The 23,023-nt window shown below is 44.6% G+C and overlaps 1 protein-coding gene across 3 annotated transcripts in view; it reads left to right on the top strand.

Annotated features, from left to right (window-relative positions):
- Nucleotides 1-757: 757 nt before the first annotated feature.
- GALNT16 (polypeptide N-acetylgalactosaminyltransferase 16) overlaps nucleotides 758-23,023 on the top strand; it is a 141,385-nt gene continuing 119,119 nt past the window's right edge. Inside the window, exon 1 of one of the 3 annotated variants that reach the window (XM_082225185.1) lies at nucleotides 758-781. In XM_082225185.1, the coding sequence (XP_082081311.1) occupies nucleotides 773-781 (9 nt within the window). In that variant the 5' untranslated portion in view covers nucleotides 758-772. Of the gene's footprint in view, nucleotides 782-1,116; nucleotides 1,512-23,023 lie in introns of those variants that run through there. The other 2 variants (XR_014220403.1, XM_082225184.1) reach the window with 2 other exon arrangements.

The raw sequence follows: 23,023 nt of genomic DNA, 5'->3' as shown, positions 1-23,023 counted from the left end.
GCAAGGCTTTCTGCATGATTCATCTTCCAAGAGGCAAAATCCCTCCCCACAATCTCTCGTTTTCAAATCTCCTGTGGCCAGAGAAGAGAAGCTAGGATGATAAGGGGTCTGAGAACCAAGATTAAGGGGGCATGATGGCAGCCTTCAAATATCTGAAAGGACTGGCATGCAAGAAGATGGAATAGGCTTATCAGTGCTTTTTTTCTGGGGGTACGGTACACATACCCATAAACATTTTGTGACTCTAAGTTTGGCCTCATTGAGGGGCAGAATTTTTAAAGGAAAAAAGCACTGAGGCTTAATATCTGTTGTTCCAGGCATTGGGTGGATTGCAGGGAAGCAGATATCCAGATATCAGTGAAATGTTAGGAGGCACTTTATAAGTATTTGTTTTGCAATGGAACAGACTACCTTGGGAGGTGGTGGGCTGCCCTTCACTAGAGCTATTTAAGCACAGGGTGGTCAGACATCCGCCAGGGATGCTGGACTTGAATTCTGCATTGTAGAGGGATGGACTGAATGACCCCCCCCCCAGGACCCTTCCAGCTCTATAGATTCTATGATTTAAAATATTTGGGTTTGCTGGGCAAGATCTGTCTTGCAGTCCCTGGAATGCTGGGAAATGCAACATGTCCAGCAGCACCAGATTTAGAACTAACTGCATGCAAATAGTGTCAAATTTGTGTTCACAAACGAGGAGCAGCGCTACTCAGGCTTATAGGATGCTTTTTTCCCTTTGGCGACCAACGAATGAACCGCTTCCCGCTGCTTTATGAGTACGGTAAGTAAAGCCCACTGCGCTCTTTGCACCCTCCCCTCCCCTACGGGGCCTTGAAACTATCACAAAGCTCCCCCAAAATACAACGCACAAAGGAAAATATGCCCCCTTCTTTAAAATGTCAAAGGCAGGTGCTAAAAAAATAAACAAACGGGAGGACATAAATGCTGGGTCCTGTCCCTCTGAGCCAGTCGGAAATGCAAAGCTAGATTGTCCCCTGTAGGATGGGCTGTTAAGGGATGATAATATATATAAAAAAACTGTAGCTGCTGCAAAGGGCGTTAGGACCCTGAAGAGCTCTCGCTCGCTCCCTCGCTCTCTTCGCTCTGCAGGACTGAGCAGTGAGACAAGAGCTAAAACAAACAGCTGTGACTGTACGAGGCAGCCAAATAAGAGGGAAAGAGAGAGAGAGAATATCCTATCACCACTCCCCCCAGTCAGTCTCTTCTCCACCCCACCCCCCGCACCTCTCCTACATCTGATCCCCACCCCACCCCCAGATCCCTCTTCCTCAGTTTACTCCGGGTCTCTCAGCATGAGGAGGATCCGGGCTAATGCCATCGCCATCCTGACCGTAGCCTGGATCCTGGGCACTTTCTATTACTTGTGGCAGGACAACAAGCCTCATTCAGCAGCATCCAGCCGATCGCCGAGCAGCGGCGGCGGCAGGAATGGGCAGAGATCCACGGGCAAAGTCGAGATCCACAAAGAAGAGAGGACTATCCCCCTCGTCGTAAGTGTGTGTGGCACGGTGATCTTCCAGGGGGGGGGGGTGACCTTTGGTTTCATCCTCATCCTCGCAGCAGCAGCAGCGGCAGCGGCAGCAGCAGCAGCAAACCCTCCGCGCCGACGAGCGCGGCGCAATCGCGTTGGCGCAGCTCGCTTTCGGGTTGCTGCTCCGGCGGCTGCTGCTGCTGCTCGACTGCGCAGGGAGCGCGAGGGATGCTCGGCGCCGCCGGAGCATTAATCTCGCTTGCGGAGAGATTGGCAGCGGCTGCTTGAATGGATTGCGAGGGGGTTGGGAGATGGAGGAGCGGGAAACGAAAGCGGAGGAAGAGTTGCCTTTGCATGGCGGGCTTTTGTATTTATTCTCGCATTCTTGCTTGGGTAACCATGGCAGCATTTACAATCGGGGAAGAGCTACGGAGTGGCGCGAGGAGAGCAGAAAGCTCCCTCCGGAAAGTGCGGGGAGCCTTGGCCGCCGAGTTGCCCCCGGGGTCAGCTCCTCTGGCTAAGAACAACGGGATTTCTTTTCTGGCTAAGGAGCGGGGGGGGGAGGGGGGGAGGAAGCGGGAGGGAGCAGCAAGCCCCGGGGAAGAGGTGGCTTTGCAATCCGGATCCGGCCATTGCGAAAGATGCACGTCTTTTGTGCGCCGCCTTTGAGGCGCCTCGCGGAAAGCGAGGGATAAATGCAATCATAAATATTGAGGAGGGCGCCTGTTGCAAATGGAGCTGGAGTAAGTGGCTCACAGAAAGAAGGCGCCTGTGCGGATTCTAGGGTCTTTGACCTGTTAAGGACTGGCGAGGAGGGATGGTGATGTTCTTGCGTTCGGTGTGAGCAGCTCGGTGGGGCTGATGGAAGTCTTGCTCCTGCTTCTCTGGCAGATGAAAGAGGCATCTGTGTGTCTGCAGGCAGGAGAGGCTGTCATGTCAAAATTGGCAATACTTCGATTTGGCTGGCTTCCCCAGCTGTGAAATGTTGGGTCCTTAAGGGCCAGTTGGGATGTTCCTTTGCAAGCTGCGATTCCAGATGTGGGAGTCGCCTGGGGCTCTGCATAGAGGGATCCTGTGCCCTGCTAGACGGGGGTGCATGAAAGTCCGCCTGATGCAAGGTGAGGTCCTCATGCTGGTGCTTTTGGCGTTGTTAGTAGTGGGGAACCAGATGAACAAGGGTCTGACATCAGGCATATTCACTAGTAACATTCATGTCAAAAGTGGCCATCAAATGGGCTGGCTATTAGTTCATACCAAGAGGAAAAAAAGAGGGGCTATCCAGTTGATTTGGATTTCTTCTTTTCTCACTTCTACTGAGATGTGTGAGATGGGGCTTACAGTTTTCACCAGCCATGAGCTCCAGAGTGTCCCAAGATTTACAGATCTCATTGTGCGTGCGATGAATGAGTCACACAGCTCCTTTCCCCCCCTCTACTCCTCAGTAGCAGAGAGGACCCTGTAACTCGGCAGTGTGCTTTGCATGCAGACGGTTCCATGTTAAATTCTTAGCATCTCCAGTTAAAGTAAAAAAGAGGTGGCAGGGCTGGGAAAGTCACCTGCCTGGTTCTCTGGAGAGAGGCTGCCATCCAGGACAGACAGCACAGGATATAAATGCAATCACAACATTTATATCTCTACTTCTCTTCGGAGCTCAAGGTAGCAGACATTGTTCCATCCCCTCTGCTTTTCCCTTGAGTCACAACAACCCTGTGAAGTTGAGGAGGCTGAGAGAGAGAGAGAGAGAGAGAGAGAGGGGACGGACACTGGTCAAGGTCATCTAGTGAGCTTCATGGCTAAGTCCAACACTCTAACCGCCACATCACAAATAGGAAACTGCTTCATTTGTAATTAATGTGTGAAGATGCCCTCAGAGAAAACCCACTAACAGTTCCTACATGTTTAAGCTGAGCATACAGGACTAGCTGCCACAATGGCAAAAAGATATGAATGTGCAAACTAAGTCAAACCACAGCTTACTTGTTCAGAGCACTAGAATCCCTGCTTGCTCAATGGTCAAAACTATGATGAGGCATTCTTGGTTTCCACAGTAGGAGGCTTAAAGGACGGCAGCCTTTTGCATATTCTTTCTGTGCAAAATTCTATGCATACATTCAAACTAGCTGGCAGCCTCTGGATTCTGTCTGTTGTACAGGGTACTGTATCAACAGTCTCCTTTGCAAAGAGCTGCACTTTGCTCTTAGTGACCCTCCCATCACGCTCTTGCGATGAGAGGAGGCTCCTGCTCTCCCTCGTGTGAAGGAAAATCATAGAAGCCTTTCATCTCTGCTAGATGAAGGCTTCCCTCTGCCAGAGAAACTGCCTCTTGTTCAGGCTGGAAGATATCCTAAGATAAAAGAAATACATTTTAATAAAACTAACAGAACATTTTTGGGATGACCTGGCTTAAAAGCACTTTAGAAATTGCAGTACGTCATTTAATCTGTGTATCAAATTATTTCCTGGATGAAGAGATGAATGTGAAATAAAAGAAATGAAAACACATTGTGGGCCTTAAAAGTGAAAGCCCTGGATGCTTAGGAGTCTTGGGTCTTAGTCTTGTCAGTGGCAAGGATGGGGCTGCCTTCCTTGCTGAGTCTCAGCTGTAGAATGGGTCTAATAAACTCTGGGGGCATAGTTGTTAATGTTCCAAACACTTGGGTTCCATAGTACATTATATGCTATGATGATTTCCCTCTATTGCTATCATCATATATCCAGGAACGTAGTACTATTGTGGTCTAAGGATTTAGCACATGCACTTCCATGGAACACAAATGTGGCATTTCTTAACCCTTTGGTATATTCTTGAGGAACATCCACCAACCTTGGGAAACAATTGCGCCTCCATTTATTTTTGTGTTCAGAACCAGGCAGCAAAGCAATATATACTGCATGACACAGGAATGGTTTATATTTCATGTGGATGGCTGTAATATTTCTCTGAAGATTTTGGATGGAAGGTGGTGCAAAGGGTTATGTTTTTATTACTACCATGGACTGCACAGAAGCATGCAAAAGGTTTAGTTGCAAGCGGGTGTTCTTTCAAGTTTATGCAAAATAGAATAGCGTTGGCAGAATAATATTGCAAATGTAGTAAGATGTGGTAGGATTATTATTATTGCTGGATGTAAGCAGGGTTTACTCTTCATACCTATTGAAACAGAGACATTTCTACCTTTTTCCTCACTCCCTTAAGTATCTGAGTTGATGGTATGCCTGCTCCTCATACTTGCTTCATTTGGGGGGCGGGGACAGAAATAGGGATGATTGTGAAGTATGTAGCAACATATTCTCTGCTATGCAGTCTTGGTGATATATTCTTTCTGAACTTGACCAGTGATCACTTTATTTAATGAAGCAGGGTGGAGAGATACAGACTCTTTTTCAGATGGCTGTCCCCCCCTCCCCAGTGCATACACGGCATAGTTTCCACAACACTGTCTACTACCACTATAAACACCAAGCCAATAAAAAAGCCATATTCCTGCTGCCATGACCTCAAGCAGTTGTGCTTTTATTGATTTGGCAATGTAGTGAGTTGGTAATGGGACTGTACTGGGATGTAATGTGAATAACAAGCAGCTCCATTGGTCACCAGATTGCTGGATGTGGGGAGGAAAGTGGATAGGCTGGAGAGCAAATCCCGAAGCGGGAAGGCAAGTGAGCAGAACAGAACAGATGGGGAAGGAATGGCACCTTTGTCTTCTGTTTTTCTGGAATGGGCAGTAGAGTTATCTTCATGTTTTGAGAACTCAATACATCAGGTACTTGTTCTGTTCACACTTCCGTATCGGTGTGAATCCCAGACTCTCTTATCCCAGTCTCAGGCCCCATCTGCACTATACATTTAAAGCAGTATCGTTCCACTTAAAAGGCCACGTCTTGCTCCAAAGAATCCTGAAAACTGTTAAGGGTTTTGTGAGTTGCCAGGAGCCCCCTGTTCCCTTTGCAGAGCTGCAGTTTCAGAGTGGTTTTGTTGGGGAAATGTTGACGTTCAATACACAGTACCCTGTGGGTTCAACCAGGACAGCCAATAAGATCCAAACTCCAATTTTCAGTCCACCCCTCATCTATTTGCTGGTTGAGGTTATGCCACACTGGTCTTGCAATGCCTAAATAAATGACTGACAGTTTGTGTCTGGATTCTCTTGGCTTTACTGGCTGAACCTGCAGGGCGTTGGACATTGAACTCCAATATCTCTCCAGACAGGTTAACAGTCAATCCCTCTACTTAGTGAACACTAGAAATTATAGCTCTGTGAGGGGAATAGGGGTCTTCTAACAACTTTCAGCACCCATAGCAAACTACAGTTCCCAATATTTTTGTGGGGGAGTCATTGCTATTCAGATTGGTGTTACAGTGCAGCTGGGTTAGACAGGATGGCTAATTTCTAATTCAAAAAGACTGACCCTCTGGAGGAGGCCAGGGGTCCGATCATGGACAAGCAGAGGTAAGGCAAAAACTGGCTGAACATATGTTCTGGTGGAACATAGGAAGCTGCCTTATAATGAATGGATGAGACCATTGGTCCATCAATTGTGAGCACTGAGGGCAGCAATTTTCCAGGTTTTCAGGCAGGAACCTTTCCAGACCCTGTGTGGGATTGAATCTTGGACCTTCTGCCTAAGCTCTAACATGGAGCTGTGATGGGTCAGTGAGCAGAGGGCAGGATAGAGCCCGTTCCTTCTAAGTGAACTCAAACCCACCATTGCCCTTTTCACACTGCCCCCTCCAGTGTTCAGAGCATCGCATAGAAAGGACCCCAGTAACAGACTAGGAAGAAAAGCTGCTATTCCTGACTTTTTTTTTCTAGCTCTGAGCAGGGTCCCTTTGCTCTTCTGCCCACTCTGATTCCTGAATGTTAAATGTGATGAAAGCTTTATGAGCTATTAACTGCCCACTTGAGTACTTTCTCTCTTCGAATAGGAGGTGGATGGGAAAGAGTCTGGGGTCGCCTCCAGGCTGTCAGTGTTTTGTGCAAGAAATTAAATCAGTCGCATACTGGAAATATAGGTTTGTGCAATTAAAGCGGATTAAAGTGTTCTGTCACTCTGATGCAACAAATCCACTTTAAAAAAAAAACAAAAACAACGTGAGGGTTTTGTGACTAGGAAAGTGAAGGGGAAATGCAGTAAAAAAATTGTTAGATACATGATTGATAGGAAGATATATGGTGTCTGTGAAATGGGATGATTACTCATTGCCATATAACCTCCCCGTAAACAAATCAGAATGAATGCTCAATAAAGGATAGACATTGTATAACCTCCATGCAAGTTTTGTGCAAACAAATCCGGGTGAATGGTCAATAAGCCGGGGGGGGGGAGCGGGGAGGGGCAAAGACTATAAGGGCACTTCCAGACTGCCACTATTTTTGGGGTAGGATTTAAGTGAATTCTGGCAGATTCAGGTTGTTAAAATGGATTTGGCATTCTTTTGCAACAAATCTTCTTCCCAGAAAAAGAATCTGATTTTTTTTGCAGTAAGGAAAGCAATGGGAAAATGCACTGGAAAATGGGGGATGACAATTGCTTCATACAATGTCATATAACTTCCCTACAAGGAAATTGGGATGGCTGCTCAATAAACAGCCGCCCTTGTATAACTTTCCCACAAACTTTGTGCGAACAAATCAGGATAAATGCTCAATAAATCGATTGTCTGGAAGCCATCTCTGTCTGCCTTGCTAAATACGTAGTAAATAAGAGTGTACCTTGGAGGTCAAGTGGGAGTGAAAGAAAGAGACTGATTTCATCTGCTTTGTGGATTCTCTGTGTGTATATTGTATTCCCCTGCCCCATTTTTTTCCTAGTCTACAGATTTAAGTGTGTAAGTAACTTCCCAATTCCTGCAAACTGGTCTTGCTCCAGTTCCCTTAATAAACTAGCAGCTCTATAGAACAATAGGGGAGGATTTACTAGAATGCAAGAGCCAGTCACTGTTCAAGCAGCCAGTTCTATGCCCAATTTTCCTGTTTTTGATGGGTCATAAGGCCCAAGAACAGCTTTGAATTTGGAGTTGAGATCCTAACCCCTTGGTACCTGGGAGTAAGCCCCTTTGAATTCAGTTGGACTTACTTCTCAGTAGACATAGTTAGGATTGCACTGTTAGTCTGGAGCCAGTGAGTTTTAGGAGTAGCGGTGCTGTTGTTGGCATCTGTCTTGTCTAAAGAGACATTAGAGTGTGCCTCTGGAGGTTATGTTAAACTACTGCGTTAGCAGCACTGAAAGGACCTTCTTGGGCAGTGTGTATGGAGGTCCTGGGCTGGCCAGACGACAAGACCCCTGTCTCGGCCTTGCTGCTGTGGTCCAAAGGAAAGCAGAGCAATACATTTAGCACCAGCTTGGCTGCAGGAGTTGCCGGAAGGAGGCATACAAGGCGCCATCCAACTGTCTAAGGGACTTCACTCCGCATTTATGTAGGGTTTACTCCTTAGCCTTTTATTCTCCTGAAGTCATCTTGCCAGGTAGTGGATACAGGTTGAAAGTGCTTCATTGTCCTTTTGAGTTCATTCCCTACTCCAGTGAAAATTCCTGTTTGAAAAGAACACTGGCATGGCAGAACCAGGAATGTACTAGTTTTTCTGTGCCCAGTGCTGGTTACCTGGCAGGCAACCATTTTGGCTGCTTGGTAACCGTAGCCTCACTATTCGTTCAAGTGATGCTTTCCTTGCTTTTGGCACTTCTCGCCTCCTTAGTTTGAACTGCACAGGCTTCTCAAGAGTCACCTGCCTGGTTACCTACGGTGAGTAAGACTCACATCCAGGCGACCAGAAGAATCACCTCCATCTGGCTCAGGAGGGGGCGAATAAATGTGCAAGAACCTGTGCAGGAAGCTGCCTTATACAAAGATAGATCATAGGTCCATCTACATAGCTCAGTCTTGTCTCTTCTGACTGGCGCTGTTTCTCCAGCACTTCAGTCAGGTGTGTTTCCAGTCCTACCTGGAAGTGCCCTGGTTGAACCTGGATTCTTCCATGTGCAGATCATATGCTCTGCTACTGAGCTAGGCCACACAGTGCGAGGGGGCTAAGTGCTGTTGCTTTTTTAATGAGCTGGGGGATAATAACCTGTGTGGACTTACAGTGGTACCTCGCAAGACGAATGCCTCGCAAGACAAAAAACTCGCTAGACGAAAGGGTTTTTTGTTTTTTGAGCTGCTTCGCAAGACGATTTTCCCTATGGGCTTGCTTCGCAAGAGGGAAACGTCTTGAAAGTTTGTTTCCTTTTTCTTAACACCGCTAATACAGTTGCGACTTGACTTCGAGGAGCAACTCATAGAACGCGGTGTGGTAGCCTTTTTTGAGGTTTTTAAAGACTTTGGTGATTTTTGAAGCTTTTCCAAAACTTTCCTGACACCGTGCTTCGCAAGACAAAAAAAATTGCAAGACGACAAAACTCGCGGAACGAATTAATTTCGTCTTGCGAGGCACCACTGTACTTGCAAAGTCGCATTGCAGCTAAAACAGATTCTTCCGCTTTCTGTCTCTCATTACAAATGTTCACATGAGACACATTCCAGTCTAAAAGGCACCCCCAGCATCAGTTGTGAAAATTCCCCTTCTAGCAAGAGGTATGAAAAGCAACAATGGAAGCCGGGAAACAATCTTATGGCATGCATGCATGAATTCCTTCCCTCTTAAAAATAAACACTCCACCGAGAGTCTTCTCAAGTTGGAAGTGGTGAGTCAGGCCCAGGAAGGTGGTCTGCCATGGCAATATGTGTGTATGTAGGAGCAGATGTATTTATCTATACTCGCATGCCGATGAATTACACAGTTTCTAGGATGGTGCTATTCAGTATATAGGTTGAAGATTGTGAGTGTTACCCCGTCTAAAAGCTTCCTGCACACAGAGCACTTACAGACCAGAGGAAAGATAACAATAGACCCACCCTATATGGACTAGAATATTTATATACATATATATTTAAAAGTAGCTGTAGGCTTTTTCAGCATGGTTCTGAGTATGTGTGGGAAACTCCACAATCATAGCAAAATAAGGTTAAAAAAAAAAGCTAGAGAAAGTATTAGCCAGTCAGAAAAGTCACTCCAGGGGAAAACAGCAAAGGGCTGCTTGATGAAAAAGGGGAAATTTTGCAGCGGGTCTGGCTAACCTGAAGCTCTCCAGATTTGCCTTCTACCTCCCATCAGCTACAGCCAGCTTGGCCAGTGCTCAGGGATAATAGGAGTTGCAGTCCAGCAGGCCATCTGGAGGGCCAGTGGATGATGATGGCTGAAATTTGTATACCATCCTTCATCTGTAGATCTCCGGGTGGTGTGGACATCTCAAGCAGAGAAGCCACAGGCTTCCCCCCTGCTCAGTCCCCCATGTTCAATGCATGCCTGGAAGTTGTGGGAGCGGGATAAGGCATGGTGGTGCATGGTGTCAGTGGAAGGTTCAGTCTTGCAGCTCTGCTTCCCATTAATTGTGTGGAGCGCCATCACACAAGTAATGTGTGGGTGGGACTCCTGTACCAGCTGGATCTAGTTTGGTGTATGTACTGATTCAGCAATATCAAGTGGATGAAAAGCTTTCTTTAAAAAAAAAATCACCCCAGACTTAATACTTCTTTTAATTTTGTATTGGCCAAAACAGTAAAGCAGTTGTTGCACTTTCAGATCTGGACTGCAGTTTTAAAAACTCAGCAGATCTCTTTCTCCAGATTCCACAAAAGTGGCTTGAAATAATAGTTTATGAAAGAATAACTAGACTTCAGACCATTGAGATCTGCCTTCCTTTTTCCTTAGGGTCTTGAAAGTGCTCTGTAGTCAAGCTTTCATGGTTTGTTTTTTTCCTGAGATGTTTTTTCGTTAAGATGCAACATTTGCTAGGGCTGCCATAGGCTCGGATTTTCCCAGACATTACTGGGATTTCAAAGGCGGAATTGGCATTCCGAAAGGTGGCACTTTGGGGTTTGTCGAGAAAAGCTCAACAATTTGCGGGTCTTCCTGGTTTCTGGTTTTTGAAAAAGGCCAACCCTACATTTGCACGCATTGAAAAAGTGGAAACTGGCAATAGAAATTGCTCAAGTGACTTCGTATAAGGAGGAAAGAGGGAGGCAAACCTGCAGGGCCTGTGAAAAAGTGCAGGGATGTTTAATCTGAAAAACAACAACTATAACAACAAAGCTGAACTGGGTCAGTTGTTCAGGTTTTCTTTCCGTTTCTCTGAAAAAAAAGATAGGATGAGAACCAGATCTCAACAATGCCATTAACAATTTTGAAATACAGGGTGCAGATCTGATTTGCAAACGAGTGTTGTAGTTAGAGCGGGGCTGTGAGCATTGTATGGAAGATGAGTTTCTTGGCTCCATGGAAGGGCAGGATGCCATGGGATAAACAACTGAACAGCAAATAAATGTGAATTTTAAAGTCTGTATATGTGAAATTCAAGTAGAACACATATCTTGTCTGCTTCAAACCCCTTCAAAGCTACTGCGGCTTTGGTCATCCCCTTCTCCCCCCCTTCCTGGAAACTGGAGGATAAAATCAAATCAGCTGTGAGGTATTAATGCTGAGGAGCCAAGGCAAGGCAACCAATATGTTCTGCCCTATCTTTCCAAGAAAGTGGTATGACATGAGCTAAGCCAACCCAAGCATTGGGTCGGCAGCAGCTATTTAGAAGTGAGATATATCTGTGTGTTTCTCTTCAGGTATGACAGAAAATAATATATGTATATTTCAGCTAAAAGTTGGTGAGAAATCAAGTTCTTGAAAGCCTTTGCACTGTAGGAAAAGAAGGAACAGTGCTTTATATCTAAGGATGCTTCCAGGCGGTTGTTTACTGTGTGGTGGGTGCTCTTCATCCAACAATTTTTATTTTTATTTTGCACCTTCCACACAACAACATCAAATTGCTAGGCTGCAGTTTCTCCCCATTTAATCTGGATTTACCCTTTCCAGGAAAAATTGAATAAGGTTTCTTTGGGGGGTGAGGGAACCCTGTTGTCAATAACTCATTTATGATACCTTAATGACTCATACAATATTAAGACTCCTGTCTGGCAGTATTCTAAGATATGAAGAATTGGAGCTCAAGAGTGCCAGGAGGGTCCACACTCTGGTTTACCTTCGCAATCCCAGATGTGTGTGAGCTGACTGTGGTCCCCCAATGACAAGAGCATGGTTTGCTGCATGTGCTTAACAGCTTTCTTCAGGCTGAGTCATAGAACTGGACATAGGTTTTGATCCCTACCCTTGATAACCTCTGGTTTAAATTAAGCCCCAGAAGCTTCTCATAAAGCAAGAGTTGACCCCCTTCCTCAAGATTTTATAATATTTTTATTATTGCTTTGGCACATCACTATTATTTTTATTATACATGTAAGATGCCTTGGGTTTATGAGGAAAGTGTATTAAAATAAATGCATATAAAATATGAGGTGAGATTCTGAACCTTTTCTAGTAAGTGCTTCATAATCCATCCTTGGAACGTGGCCTGGTCAGTCATTTTGTTTTGTCCCCTTATTGATCTAGGGTGTTTGTATCCCTCCTTCCAGCATCTCATTTCCAAGGCAGGTTTCAGCAGATAACAACAATAAATGAAATCTATAAAAACACTGAAAACAATTAAAAATAATAGCTATAACATCAGACAGACAGCAGCACCAGAAGCTGCATTTATTTATTATATTTATTGCTTGCCCCTTAATGAAAGTTGTCTGGGAGGAGCACCATAAAATCACAAAACTCTAATAAAACGCCAAAGTAAATAACAGCACACTATAAAACAGAGCAGCAGATAAGCCAACAGGGATTAAAACAGATTTAGTTGTAATCATAACAATCAAAATGAGGTGAGCAACAAAAGAGCCTCTTCACAGGGTTGAATCATATAGTGACACCATAATGAATGTTAAAATGTTCAACTTTAAGCCAATTTGCTAACGGGTTCCTCCATACATCCTTTTTATTTCATTTACAGATAGGTAGCCGTGTTGGTCTGCCATAGTCAAAATAAAAAAATTGCTACTGGAAGGAATTTTTTTATTTTTATTTCATGTTCATAATAATTTGTGATTTGTTCTTTTGATGCATTCAGGGCAGTCATACACATGATCCTACTTTAAATACTGATTGCATGTGCAGAAGCTTTGGATGATTCATTTCCAAATAATGCATACCCTGTAACTTCCTGCTAAAGTCCAGTTTTTTCTTGTCCCGCTTTTGCTGTGCTATAGCCACTCTGGTCTGGACAGCAATAATGCGATAGCAACTGGGAAGCAGGTCCACCACTAATGCACTATTATTGTGTCGAGAACATGCTGCAGAATACACCAGCAATGAAATGCTGATCTGGAGGGGCCTACAGATTTTTAAAGGCCAGAGAAAAGGCAATAACATATAAGCACCAGATGAGTCTCTCTGGGGAGAACATTCTATAGCTAAGGACGGGGAGTGCTGTGGAAAAGGCCCTTTCCCTTGTGGTTGCCTTCCTTAACACAGATTGAAGGAACACTTTTAAGACAGAACCCTTAAAAAGATGGCCATAGACTGATAGAATAATAAAAACAAAAATATACCTCATGTGCCTCATGATCTGAAACCTGAAAAGTAGCTATGATGACACCAGACACATGTTTCTGAGGAAACTCTTTCTCCAGCTGCCATCTACCTAATCTTTGAAGAGGGAGTTCCTTGGGGAAGGGCCTCTGAGGAAGATCTTAAAATATGGGAAGGTTTTTGTGAGAGTCCTTCAAATACCCCGATGCCAGGCTATTTTAGGACTTCAGAGGTTTGCATCAGCATTTTGAGTTGTGCTTGGAAACATACTGGAAGCCCTTTTAAAGCCTCTGAGAGACCCTGAAGGCTGAATATTCATTTGAAGCCCCTCTTCTCAGGGCACCTTAAGTCAGTGCCATTTTTTTCATAGTTGGACTGTGTTGTCTGTCAGTATTGCTGTGGCAACTTCCAAGTTTATATGCCTCCCGGCAAAAAATGGGCCTTGTGTTGCCATTATACACTCAGTCTCATAAGTCCTGGGTTACAAGGTTGTTAGCATAGAACCATAAAATTGTAGAGTTGCAAGGGACCCTGAGAGTCATCTAGTCCACCCCCTTGCAATGCAGGAATCTCAACTAAATCATACATTCCAACCTCTGCTTTAAAACCCCCAAGAAAGAGTCCACCACCTCTTGTGGGTGTCTGTTCCACTGTCCAACAGCTCTTACTGTCAGAAAGTTCTTCCTGATGTTTAGTCAAAAATTACTTTCTTGTAACTTAGATCCATTAGTTCAAATCCCAGACTCTCGAGCAGGAGAAAACAAGCTTGTTCCATCCTCCATGTGACAGCCCTTTAGATATTTGAAGATGGGTATCATTTCCTCCTTTCCAGGCTGAACATATTTTGTGTTAACTGAAGTTTCCAAACTGTCTTAAAAAGGCAGACTTACATTTAATGCATTGTAGTGACCCAGACCTTGGAGAGAGAGAGAGAGAGAGAGAGAGAGAGAGAGAGAGAGAGAGAGACACTTGGGGCTTCACACAACACGCAACTCCCACTGAAGACGTGGAGAAACCCACACTGGTCCAAAGGCTGAGGAACCTCATTTTAGAGAAGCCTCTCCTCCAATGACCCCATATTAAGCCCTGTTTTGATCCCTGATTCTCCCCCATGATGCCCAAGGCTCAGGAATCAAAGATGGTGGTGGACTAGACAGGAAGTCCACAGTTGCAGGTGGAGCACTCTGTTGGCTGCCACACAGCACTATTGACAGGGGTCTTCTGAGGAGCAGGGGCCTCCTTGGGAGTAAGGACTGACTCCAGCAAGTGACTTAGCAGAGGACTAGGTAGAGGCACTGATTTTCTTGTATTTTCTATTTTATTGGTTATTTTGTCAATACTATTATATGCCAATAAATAGTCCACGTTATATTTACACATTTTCTGCTCATGTAATAAACATTGGAATAATGATTATGTTTCCATGTTCCTGATTTAATTGCTATTGTAATGTTACCACAATTGAAACAACCATTTTAATGATATAGACTTGTTGTTTATCATTTCATTACAGCTGTTGTTAATTTTTTACATTGCAAAATATGGGGTTGGCTTAGGGCCCCAATTCATGCTGTTTGCTCCAGGTGCCAAGAGACCTAGTTCTGGCCCTGACTGCTGTTCCTTGATCAGAAATGAAAAGGAGAAAGAGAGCGAGGGATCATGAGGAGCGATGGCGCCTCGCTCCAAATCTCCAGCATGGGGAAGTTAAACATCCTTTTGACTGCATCCCTGGTATAAGCTTGCTAGACTGCAATCTGGCCTGAACCTCTGAGCTTCTAATAGCTGTGTGACAATGAGGTATTTGGCAGCTGTACTTCCCTCCATCATTTTGTAATATTGAGATGGAAACAGCTGCATCGATGGGACTTTCCCCTGTCAGAAGTTCTAAAAGCAATCCAAGATGGAATCTGGCACCGATAAATGAAGGGATTTTGTTGCAGTTTGTCAGCTGGAGTAACATTCATGCTTGTAGCGCAGAGCATTTAGTGTAGCACAGATGTGTCATGCCCTCCAGCTGCACCTTTGGAAAGGCATAATATTTGTGTCCTCAATATACGTGCTGATTTCTGGTGTGCATCATTGCATCCTTGCCAAGGTAGTGATTTGGCTTATTCTCTGGTTTTCTTGAAAGCCAAATGCTGCAGTGCTGTGAGCGTGAACTAAGATTTGGCATTTTAAAGCATTTTAATATAATGGGTGCGAAACACGGTGTGTGATCTATCTATGTCCTCTAAATAAGAAAACGTGCTCCCTCAAGTTGTGGGAAAATATTTTGAACTGTGCTTTAAAAATATCTTGGCAGGAGCTCATTAACAGATACCATGAAAATGTCTCATTTACCCTTTTATAACCTTTTATTTAATCTATATAAACAGATACGCTTAGTTTCTTTTGGCAAATGTTGGGAACTGTGCAGCATTCTGGTCTGCCTAAATGGGGGCTCACAGTGCCTTTTTTCTGGGGGGACACAGGGACGCATACCCCTAGGCATTTTGTGAATCTTGGTACTTTTGTCCATTTACTGTATTTATTTTTCCCAATTTGAACTATAAAATGGTGACCTTCTTGAGTTAAAACTTTTTTTTAAAGAAAAAAAGCACTGGGGGCACAGAGCCTGCATCTCTGGATGCTGCTGATGATATAGGCCTGCCATATGTCTGGGATTTCCCTGACATTACTGGTTAGGCAGAAGTGATGTCCAGGGGGAATTTCCGGAAGGCGGTGGTCTGTCCTGGATCTTTGGCAAGTAAACAACTGAGAAATAGTGTTTTCATTTTAAAAAAACTAGACAATTTGGGGGTTTTTTTCTCAACAACTCAACAACTTTGGGGGTGTCTGGATTTTTACTTCTTGAAATATGGCAAGCCTATGGTGATAACCCTCCCTTCACTAGTAGGTTTCCAGGGCAGGTTACAACCATCTAAAACTTGCAGAAGTACTTTAAAGCAGGAGTTGGCAGGTGGTAGGTCATGATCTTCTGGTAGATCTATGGCTGAATTGCAATAGTTTGACAAGTGTTTCTAATGTTCATTGTGGAAAGATTCAGCAGTAAGCAGCAACTCCTCCCCTTCCCCAAATTAGGCTGCTGTGTCAAAACGTAGGGCAGAACCTGTGTCTCTTCAGATGTTGTTGGACTCCCAACTCCCATCAGCCCCAGCCAGCAGAGCCAATGCTCAGGGATTCATAGAATCATAGAATTGTAGAGTTGGAAGGGACCCTGGGGGTCATTCAGTCCAACCCCCTGCAATGCAGCAATCTCAGCTAAAGCATCCATGACAGATGGCCATCTAACATCTAGTGCTCTAGTATGTACTCTCTCTCTCCCCAACCACTACCGAGAAGGCCTTCTGTCTGGTTCCCTATAACTTCACTTCTCACAATGAGGGAACCACCAGAAGAGGACCTCAGGCTGAATGATGGGGGTGGAGACGCTTCTTCGGGTATACTGGGCCAAGGTCATTTAGGGCTTTGAAGGTCAGCACCAAAACTTTGAATTGTGCTTGGAAACGTACTGGGAGCCAATGTAGTTCTTTCAGGACCAGTGCTATATGGTCTTGGCCACTCCCAGTCACCAGTCTAGCTGCCACATTCTGGATTAGTAGTATCCAGAATGTGGCACCACTCTGGTGAGACAGTCTGTGGGCAGGTAGGGTCTCAGCCTGTGTACCAGATGGAGCTGGTAAACAGCTGCCCTGGACACAGAATTGACCTGCACCTTCATGGACAGCTGTGAGTCCAAAATGGCTCCCAGGCTGCACACCTGGTCTTTCAGGGGCACAGTTACCCCATTCAGGACCAGGGAGTATAGTGGTGGCTCTTTCTTCCCAAGAATGTTTCTGGAGGTACTGCAAGAGCCGCTTAGTCATGGGATAGTGATTAAAGAAGTGAAAGGTAAACAAAACCAGTTAATAAATCTTCCTTGCCCCCTAGGAGCAGTCCATGATTGCTCCATATTGTTTTCTCTGCTGCTCTGTCTTGTTCAATTTCAAATATGTCAAACCATGTTGTGCCCCTCCTTTTCCCAGCCAGATAATTCAAAAGCTGATACATCTCCCTGCCTAATCACCACCATTACAGTTCCCTTGCCGAAATCCCATCACTGCTTGTATGTCTCCACTTAAATCACTCTGAACACCTTCTCCCTTCAACAATTGCTTTGCCTTCTATCAGAAAATTCAGAATGCTGTATAAACAATCTTCACTTCCCCCTGAAAGAGGAGGTCTCCTTAAAGTTTACTGCAGCGCCAGAAGAGCCACTTTTTCCGGGATCAATCCCGTGGTGCTAAAGTAAGATTTCAAGGCTGGCATCCATGTGCACAAAGCCTTAAAGCAAAATTGTTGTTCCTGATCCCCATTGGGTAATCATCCTCTGTTAAGCGTAGTAGAAACAGTTAGCCTTCTGCCCGGGAACTGGATGACATCATCAGAATGTGGTAGCCTCATTTGTGATTTAGTTGTAACAAAGCACTTGCAAAAGTCAGACCTGTCTCAGCTTTGTAAATATATTGATGCACGCATGAAATACTCTATGCAACGGTCCCACTCACATGATTATTGACCTTTAGACATCACTGCGGCACTATCATACAAATGAACAGATGCAAAAACAGCTCCCACAGGCTGTGGTAGTGTTTAAAGGGGACCAGAGTGTGTTTGAGACTGTGTGCAATGCACACATATACGCTACACTGTAGTCTACAGGCATGAAATACAGTATTCGGCACAGAAGTTGGTTCCTATGAATCCCAGCTTTATTATTATTAATGTCAAATTGTCCTTGCAGAGACTTGGAAACATGAGGACGGTGACCTAGTCTAGACAGTCATATATCTGCCCAATATGCCACGCTATGAATAAGCTCCTTGCCCACACACGTCCTTGGTGGCATACTAGAATGCAGCGTGGAAATCCTTAATTAACCGTAGATCCCTGCCTTGTCTGAACTAGGAAACTATGGTTACCAGTTTCAGAACAAACCAGGATCTTAAACCATGGTTTGAAGTTGGTTTAAGATCCTGACTGGTTCTGAAGCAGGTAACCATAGTTTCCTGGCTGGAATGAAATGGGAAACTATAGCTAATTAAAGCTTTCCACGTTGTATTCAGGTGCACCCAGAAGGGAGGAGGGAAACAGCTGCCACATGTGGGCACAAAGCTCATTTATGTCTTGGCTCATTAAACCAATATACGAACAACGAAGATTTTGGACAAGAATAGAATACCTGCTATCATAGAATGTGCCAAACAGCCTTTCTTTTGGCAACCTGGAAAAACCTTGCTGGCAGATATGGGAAGCAGAACTGTGAACTAGATGGCTACAAGGCAGTGTTATAGACTGCCTTTAGACTAATGTGGGTTTCTCCAGGACTTCAGTGAAAGTCTCCATGGAACCCCAAGCCTCTTCTTCCGAAAAGTCTGTTCAGGATCTGGGTTGGACAAAATCCTGACACTCACTGGCCAGACCAAGCAAGGTCTGGCAGAGGGACACCTCCACCTAATCCCACTTCCTCTCCGGCAGTGCTGATCAAGGGATTAGGATTATGTTGTAAGAGTGTTATGGCACTCATTTCCGTCTTGTGGGCTTGCCACAGGCCACTGCAAGAATAGCGCGCTGGACTAGATGGGCCTTTGGCCTGATCCAGCAGGGCTTTTCTTATGTCCCAGTGTTTTTCCTGCCTTCTTTCTTAGCACAGTCTGACATTTTTTTTAAAAAAAAGGATGGAAGAGTAGCACAATCTCCAAAGGTGTAGGAGCTTTTAGCGCCACTCTTCCATCTGTTTAAAGAGGCATGGTTTTGAAGTGGGCAGTGATGTATTAGGCAGGTGAATTGAGATCACAGCTCAGCACATGTTATTTGCACCGGGAACCATTTTATTGCCCTGTTTATATTAATGAAATACCACCTAAATGAAACAGGATTATAATGCTGTAATTTTGGTTCATTTTGAAACCCTTTCTGCTCACCACCTTTCTAGCTGTGTGGACTCCCCCCGCCCCTCCGCAACTGAACACTTCCACTCTACAGTCCAAACCAAATGCTGAACGCAATGGGAAGGATTCAACGTCACACCCTTATGATCTTTCTGTGAGTGCAAGCATTTCTACTTTCGACAGAACGACCCCCCTCCCCCGCATGCTGTTCTGGGGGTTCTCCCGACCTTGCAGAGCAGATTTGGTGGAGCTGATCAGGGGAGGAAGGGGAAAGCCCCATTGCATTGGTGGGAACCCTTGCGCTGGCTTCCACTAGCACACTGGGTTGGTTGAATCTGGGCCTTGGGGTTCTCTTTTTGACATCTAATGGGTAGTAATGGACAGGCACACTCAAAGGCAAAAGTCAGTCATGCTAAATAAACCCCCGTGTAAGGAAATTCCTCCCCACAAGGAGCTGTTTGAGTAAATTTAAATTTTCCCTTATCATCTTGCATCAGGTATGTCACACCCACATGAATGAAGGGAATACTGTGAGAAGGACATACAGCAAAGTATCCCTGATAATGTGCAAAGTCCGTTTCACTTGAACCTTACAGAGAAAGAACTATGAAGGCTTGTCCACACTTCCAGTTGTCCTGTGCCTAGAAAGAATGGGTCCAAGAGGTTTTCCACTTGTCCCAGACTTTCTAAGCACAGGTCTGAGTGGTTTCCTGTTTGCCCCACTACTTTCCCTGGGAAAACCCACTTTTTAGCGCTGAATTGGAATGAACAGCAATCTGCTGAAAACCCAGTTACCGTTTGCTTCCTTTCAGTGGTAAAGAGCAGGTTTTCCCAGGGGAAAGCTGCGGGGCAAATGAAGTGTAGACAAGCCCTAGGAGCCTCCCAGTGGGAAGAAACCTTGCTGTCTTCATACCCTTGTACAGTGGTACCTCGGGTTAAGAACTTAATTTGTTCTGGAGGTCCGTTCTTAACCTGAGGTACCACTTTAGCTAATGGGGCCTCCCGCTGCCTCTGCGCCACCGCTGCATAATTTCTGTTCTCATCCTGAAGCAAAGTTTTAACCCAAGGTAGTATTTCTGGGTTAGCGGAGTCTGTAACCTGAAGCGTCTGTAACCTGAAGCATCTGTAACCTGAAGCATCTGTAACCCAAGGTACCACTGTACTGCTGATCTTAAAGATTAACTCTTTGGGAGATCATATGCAAAAAAACACACACGGCTGTGATGTATTTGGAGATACACTACACAGCTCACCTTTAAACATTGCATGTTTACTGTGGCATAAGAACAGAGGGAGGCAACCTAAGGCCCGGGGGCCGGATGCAGCCCAATCGCCTTCTCAAGCTGGTCCATGGCCAGTGTGTTTTTACATGAGTAGAATGTGTCCTTTTATTTAAAATGCATCTCTGGGTTATTTGTGGGGCATAGGAATTCGTTCATTTCTCTGCCCCCCCCCCAAATAGAGCCCGGCCCACCACATGGTCTGAGGGACGGTGAACCGGCCAATGGCTGAAAAAGGTTGTTGACCCCAGTATAAGAGCAACGGAAGAGCCCTGCTGGATCAGGCTGGTGGCCCATCTAGCCTAGCATCCTGTTCTCACAGTGGCCAGCCAGATGCCTGTGGGAAACCTGCAAGCAGGATTCGACCACAAAAACACTTTCTCTTCCTGTGGCTTCCAGCTACTGCTATTCAGAAGCGTGACTTCCTTCACCTGGTGGAACACCTGTGCCCCTAGGACACGGTGTGAAGTGAGAATTTGTATCTTCTCCTGCTTTCTTGCTTCCATGGAACATGAGGCAGCCCGTGAAATCAGTTTCAAAATCCTGTTTTAAGAGGCTGCGGCAAGATGTCAGGTGGTCTTTCATCTCCCTGTCTTTCTTGATGATCCAGTGCAGCGCGGTCCACTTGTTTTATTTTGCTCTGATCATTTTGTCTTTAAGAGTGCTTTAAAAAGCTATTCATGTTGTGGGACCATCACACAGCGTAACAAAGATGCACTCCAGCAACACTGCAAAAGGAAGAGCCTGATGTGCAGTTGTTGTGACCCACATGTGAATGGGGATTTATCTTGAGCCATCCTGACACCCCTGCTGCATAATTAACTGGAGCCTCCCCTAAATTATTTATCCCCTACTTCTCTTCAGTGGCTTGTAAATCTTCTTTAGTACTTTCTGATGAGCATTTGGAAGTGCCCGTCTTTCGTTGAGAGATGGATTCACATCTGACAAGGTGCAAGATTGCAGTCAATGTCAATAACAGCAATGCACAGTGGTGATATTTTCCTGCTTGTTTGCTGCTGTAAACCAGAGGCGCTGTTTCGCTCACAACTGGGATAAACTGCATCATTCATGGATCAATAAGTGATCTCTTTTATTTAGCCGAAACTTCTGTTCTACCAGGCCTCACAGGCTCATAGGCTCTCCAGGCATTTCTTGTTGGTTTCAATGCTGAAAAGGTAGGAATGGTACACACACAGTATTCCTCTTTGGGGTCATGCTAGGCTTATGAAATGTACTTTTTATTGAGCTCCTGGGGAGGCAGAGTCTAATTATGAAAGCTGCTCCATAGCTCAGATTAGGAGCTGAGTGAGTAGGATTGGGACAGAAGTACAGTGCTACCTCGGTTTAAGAACAGTCCTGTTTAAGAACAATTTAGTTTACAAACTCTGCAAAACTGGAAATGGTGTCCTGGTTTGAGAACTTTGCCTTGGTCTAAGAATGGAATCCGAACAGTAGAAGGGCACCAGCGGTGGGAAGCCTCATTAGAGAAAGCACGCCTCAGTTTCAGAATGGTTTCGGTTTAAGAACAGACTTCCGGAACGGATTAAGTTCATAAACTGAAGTACCACTGTATTTGATTCCTTTAGAATTTGCCTCTTCCCAACTAATGTGCTCATGACTCTCACATAGCAAATATAATTTACTCTGTCATTTTATAAGTTAGCCAAGGTTTTCTTCTAGCTTTTCTTTTTATTGATATAGCTTAATTCAATCAGTTTGTGGGCATAACATGACAGGTCTCCCCTTCTTGCAAACCAATTTCTTTGGTTTCTTAAAAAAAAAAAAAACTCTATACTGGCAGTGGGAGGGAGAATAATAAAATGTGACTACCTGCACCCCACCCCACCAAAACTGGCTGTGGGGAGGAAGCTGAGGCTTATATACAAAGATGTAGACTTTCCCCACAATGTTTATTTATTGAAATGTCTAGTCTGCCCTATCTCATGAGCCCTGGATGGTAACAATATGATAAAAATTGTGTACCGTATAGATGTGTCATGTCTTTGAGGAAGGTTGTCTGTGCTGTAATTTGATGGCATATGGTCAAAGATTGTACCAAAGGCGATGCTTCCTGTATTCCTTAAAGTATATTGAAACAATTTCACCTACTTTCTGTCGTCCCTTTAAATTCAATCTGAGCTTTTCTTCTGGAAACATTTGAGTCAATAACCATGGTGACAGTCTAATTATGTTAACGTGATTGAAAGGCAATTTTGATTTCCTGGAACAGTATCAATGTTTAACCTGAGAGTATTTCAAAAGAGTCTGGGGACTTTTGTCCCGTGATAGGATGTGATGTCATTCAACATTCGGAAGGATTCCCTCCCCCTTTATCAAGGTATATATTGTTGATTGTTAGTCCCATACTCTGTATCTGGGCGGTGATCACACAACACAAAAGTGCTCACGAACATGGCTAGCGGGGGTGATGGTTGGAGGAGAAAACCCATAGCAAACTTAACTTTTCAACAAATGGGAAAAACTATTATTATAAGAATCAAGTAATAATCTAAAATAGCATGTACAGCATGAACACATTTCAATGGCATTGCCATATATAACAACACATGTTAAGATCAAAATCCAGGTGTAGGTAAGGAGAAAGATTTCTATATTTTTGCATTTTTCTTACATTTAGGTAATCTTCAGGATTGTCATTACAAGCAGCATCCCCCAACTCTGGACTGCTGCTACAAATCCGAATAATGAACCTTTTATAAGCCTCATATTTGCACACCTGGTTGGGAATTGTGTCTCACGCCCTTCCCAATGAACAAAATTAATAAAGTCACTCCTAACTGTTGAAAATGAATCTGT

Source organism: Podarcis vaucheri (assembly GCF_965113315.1).
Source record: "Podarcis vaucheri genome assembly, chromosome: 1".
In the NCBI taxonomy this organism is placed as follows: Eukaryota; Metazoa; Chordata; class Lepidosauria; order Squamata; family Lacertidae; genus Podarcis; species Podarcis vaucheri.
Note: the sequence above shows the minus strand (reverse complement) of the source record. Positions and strands in the feature narration are given on the sequence as shown.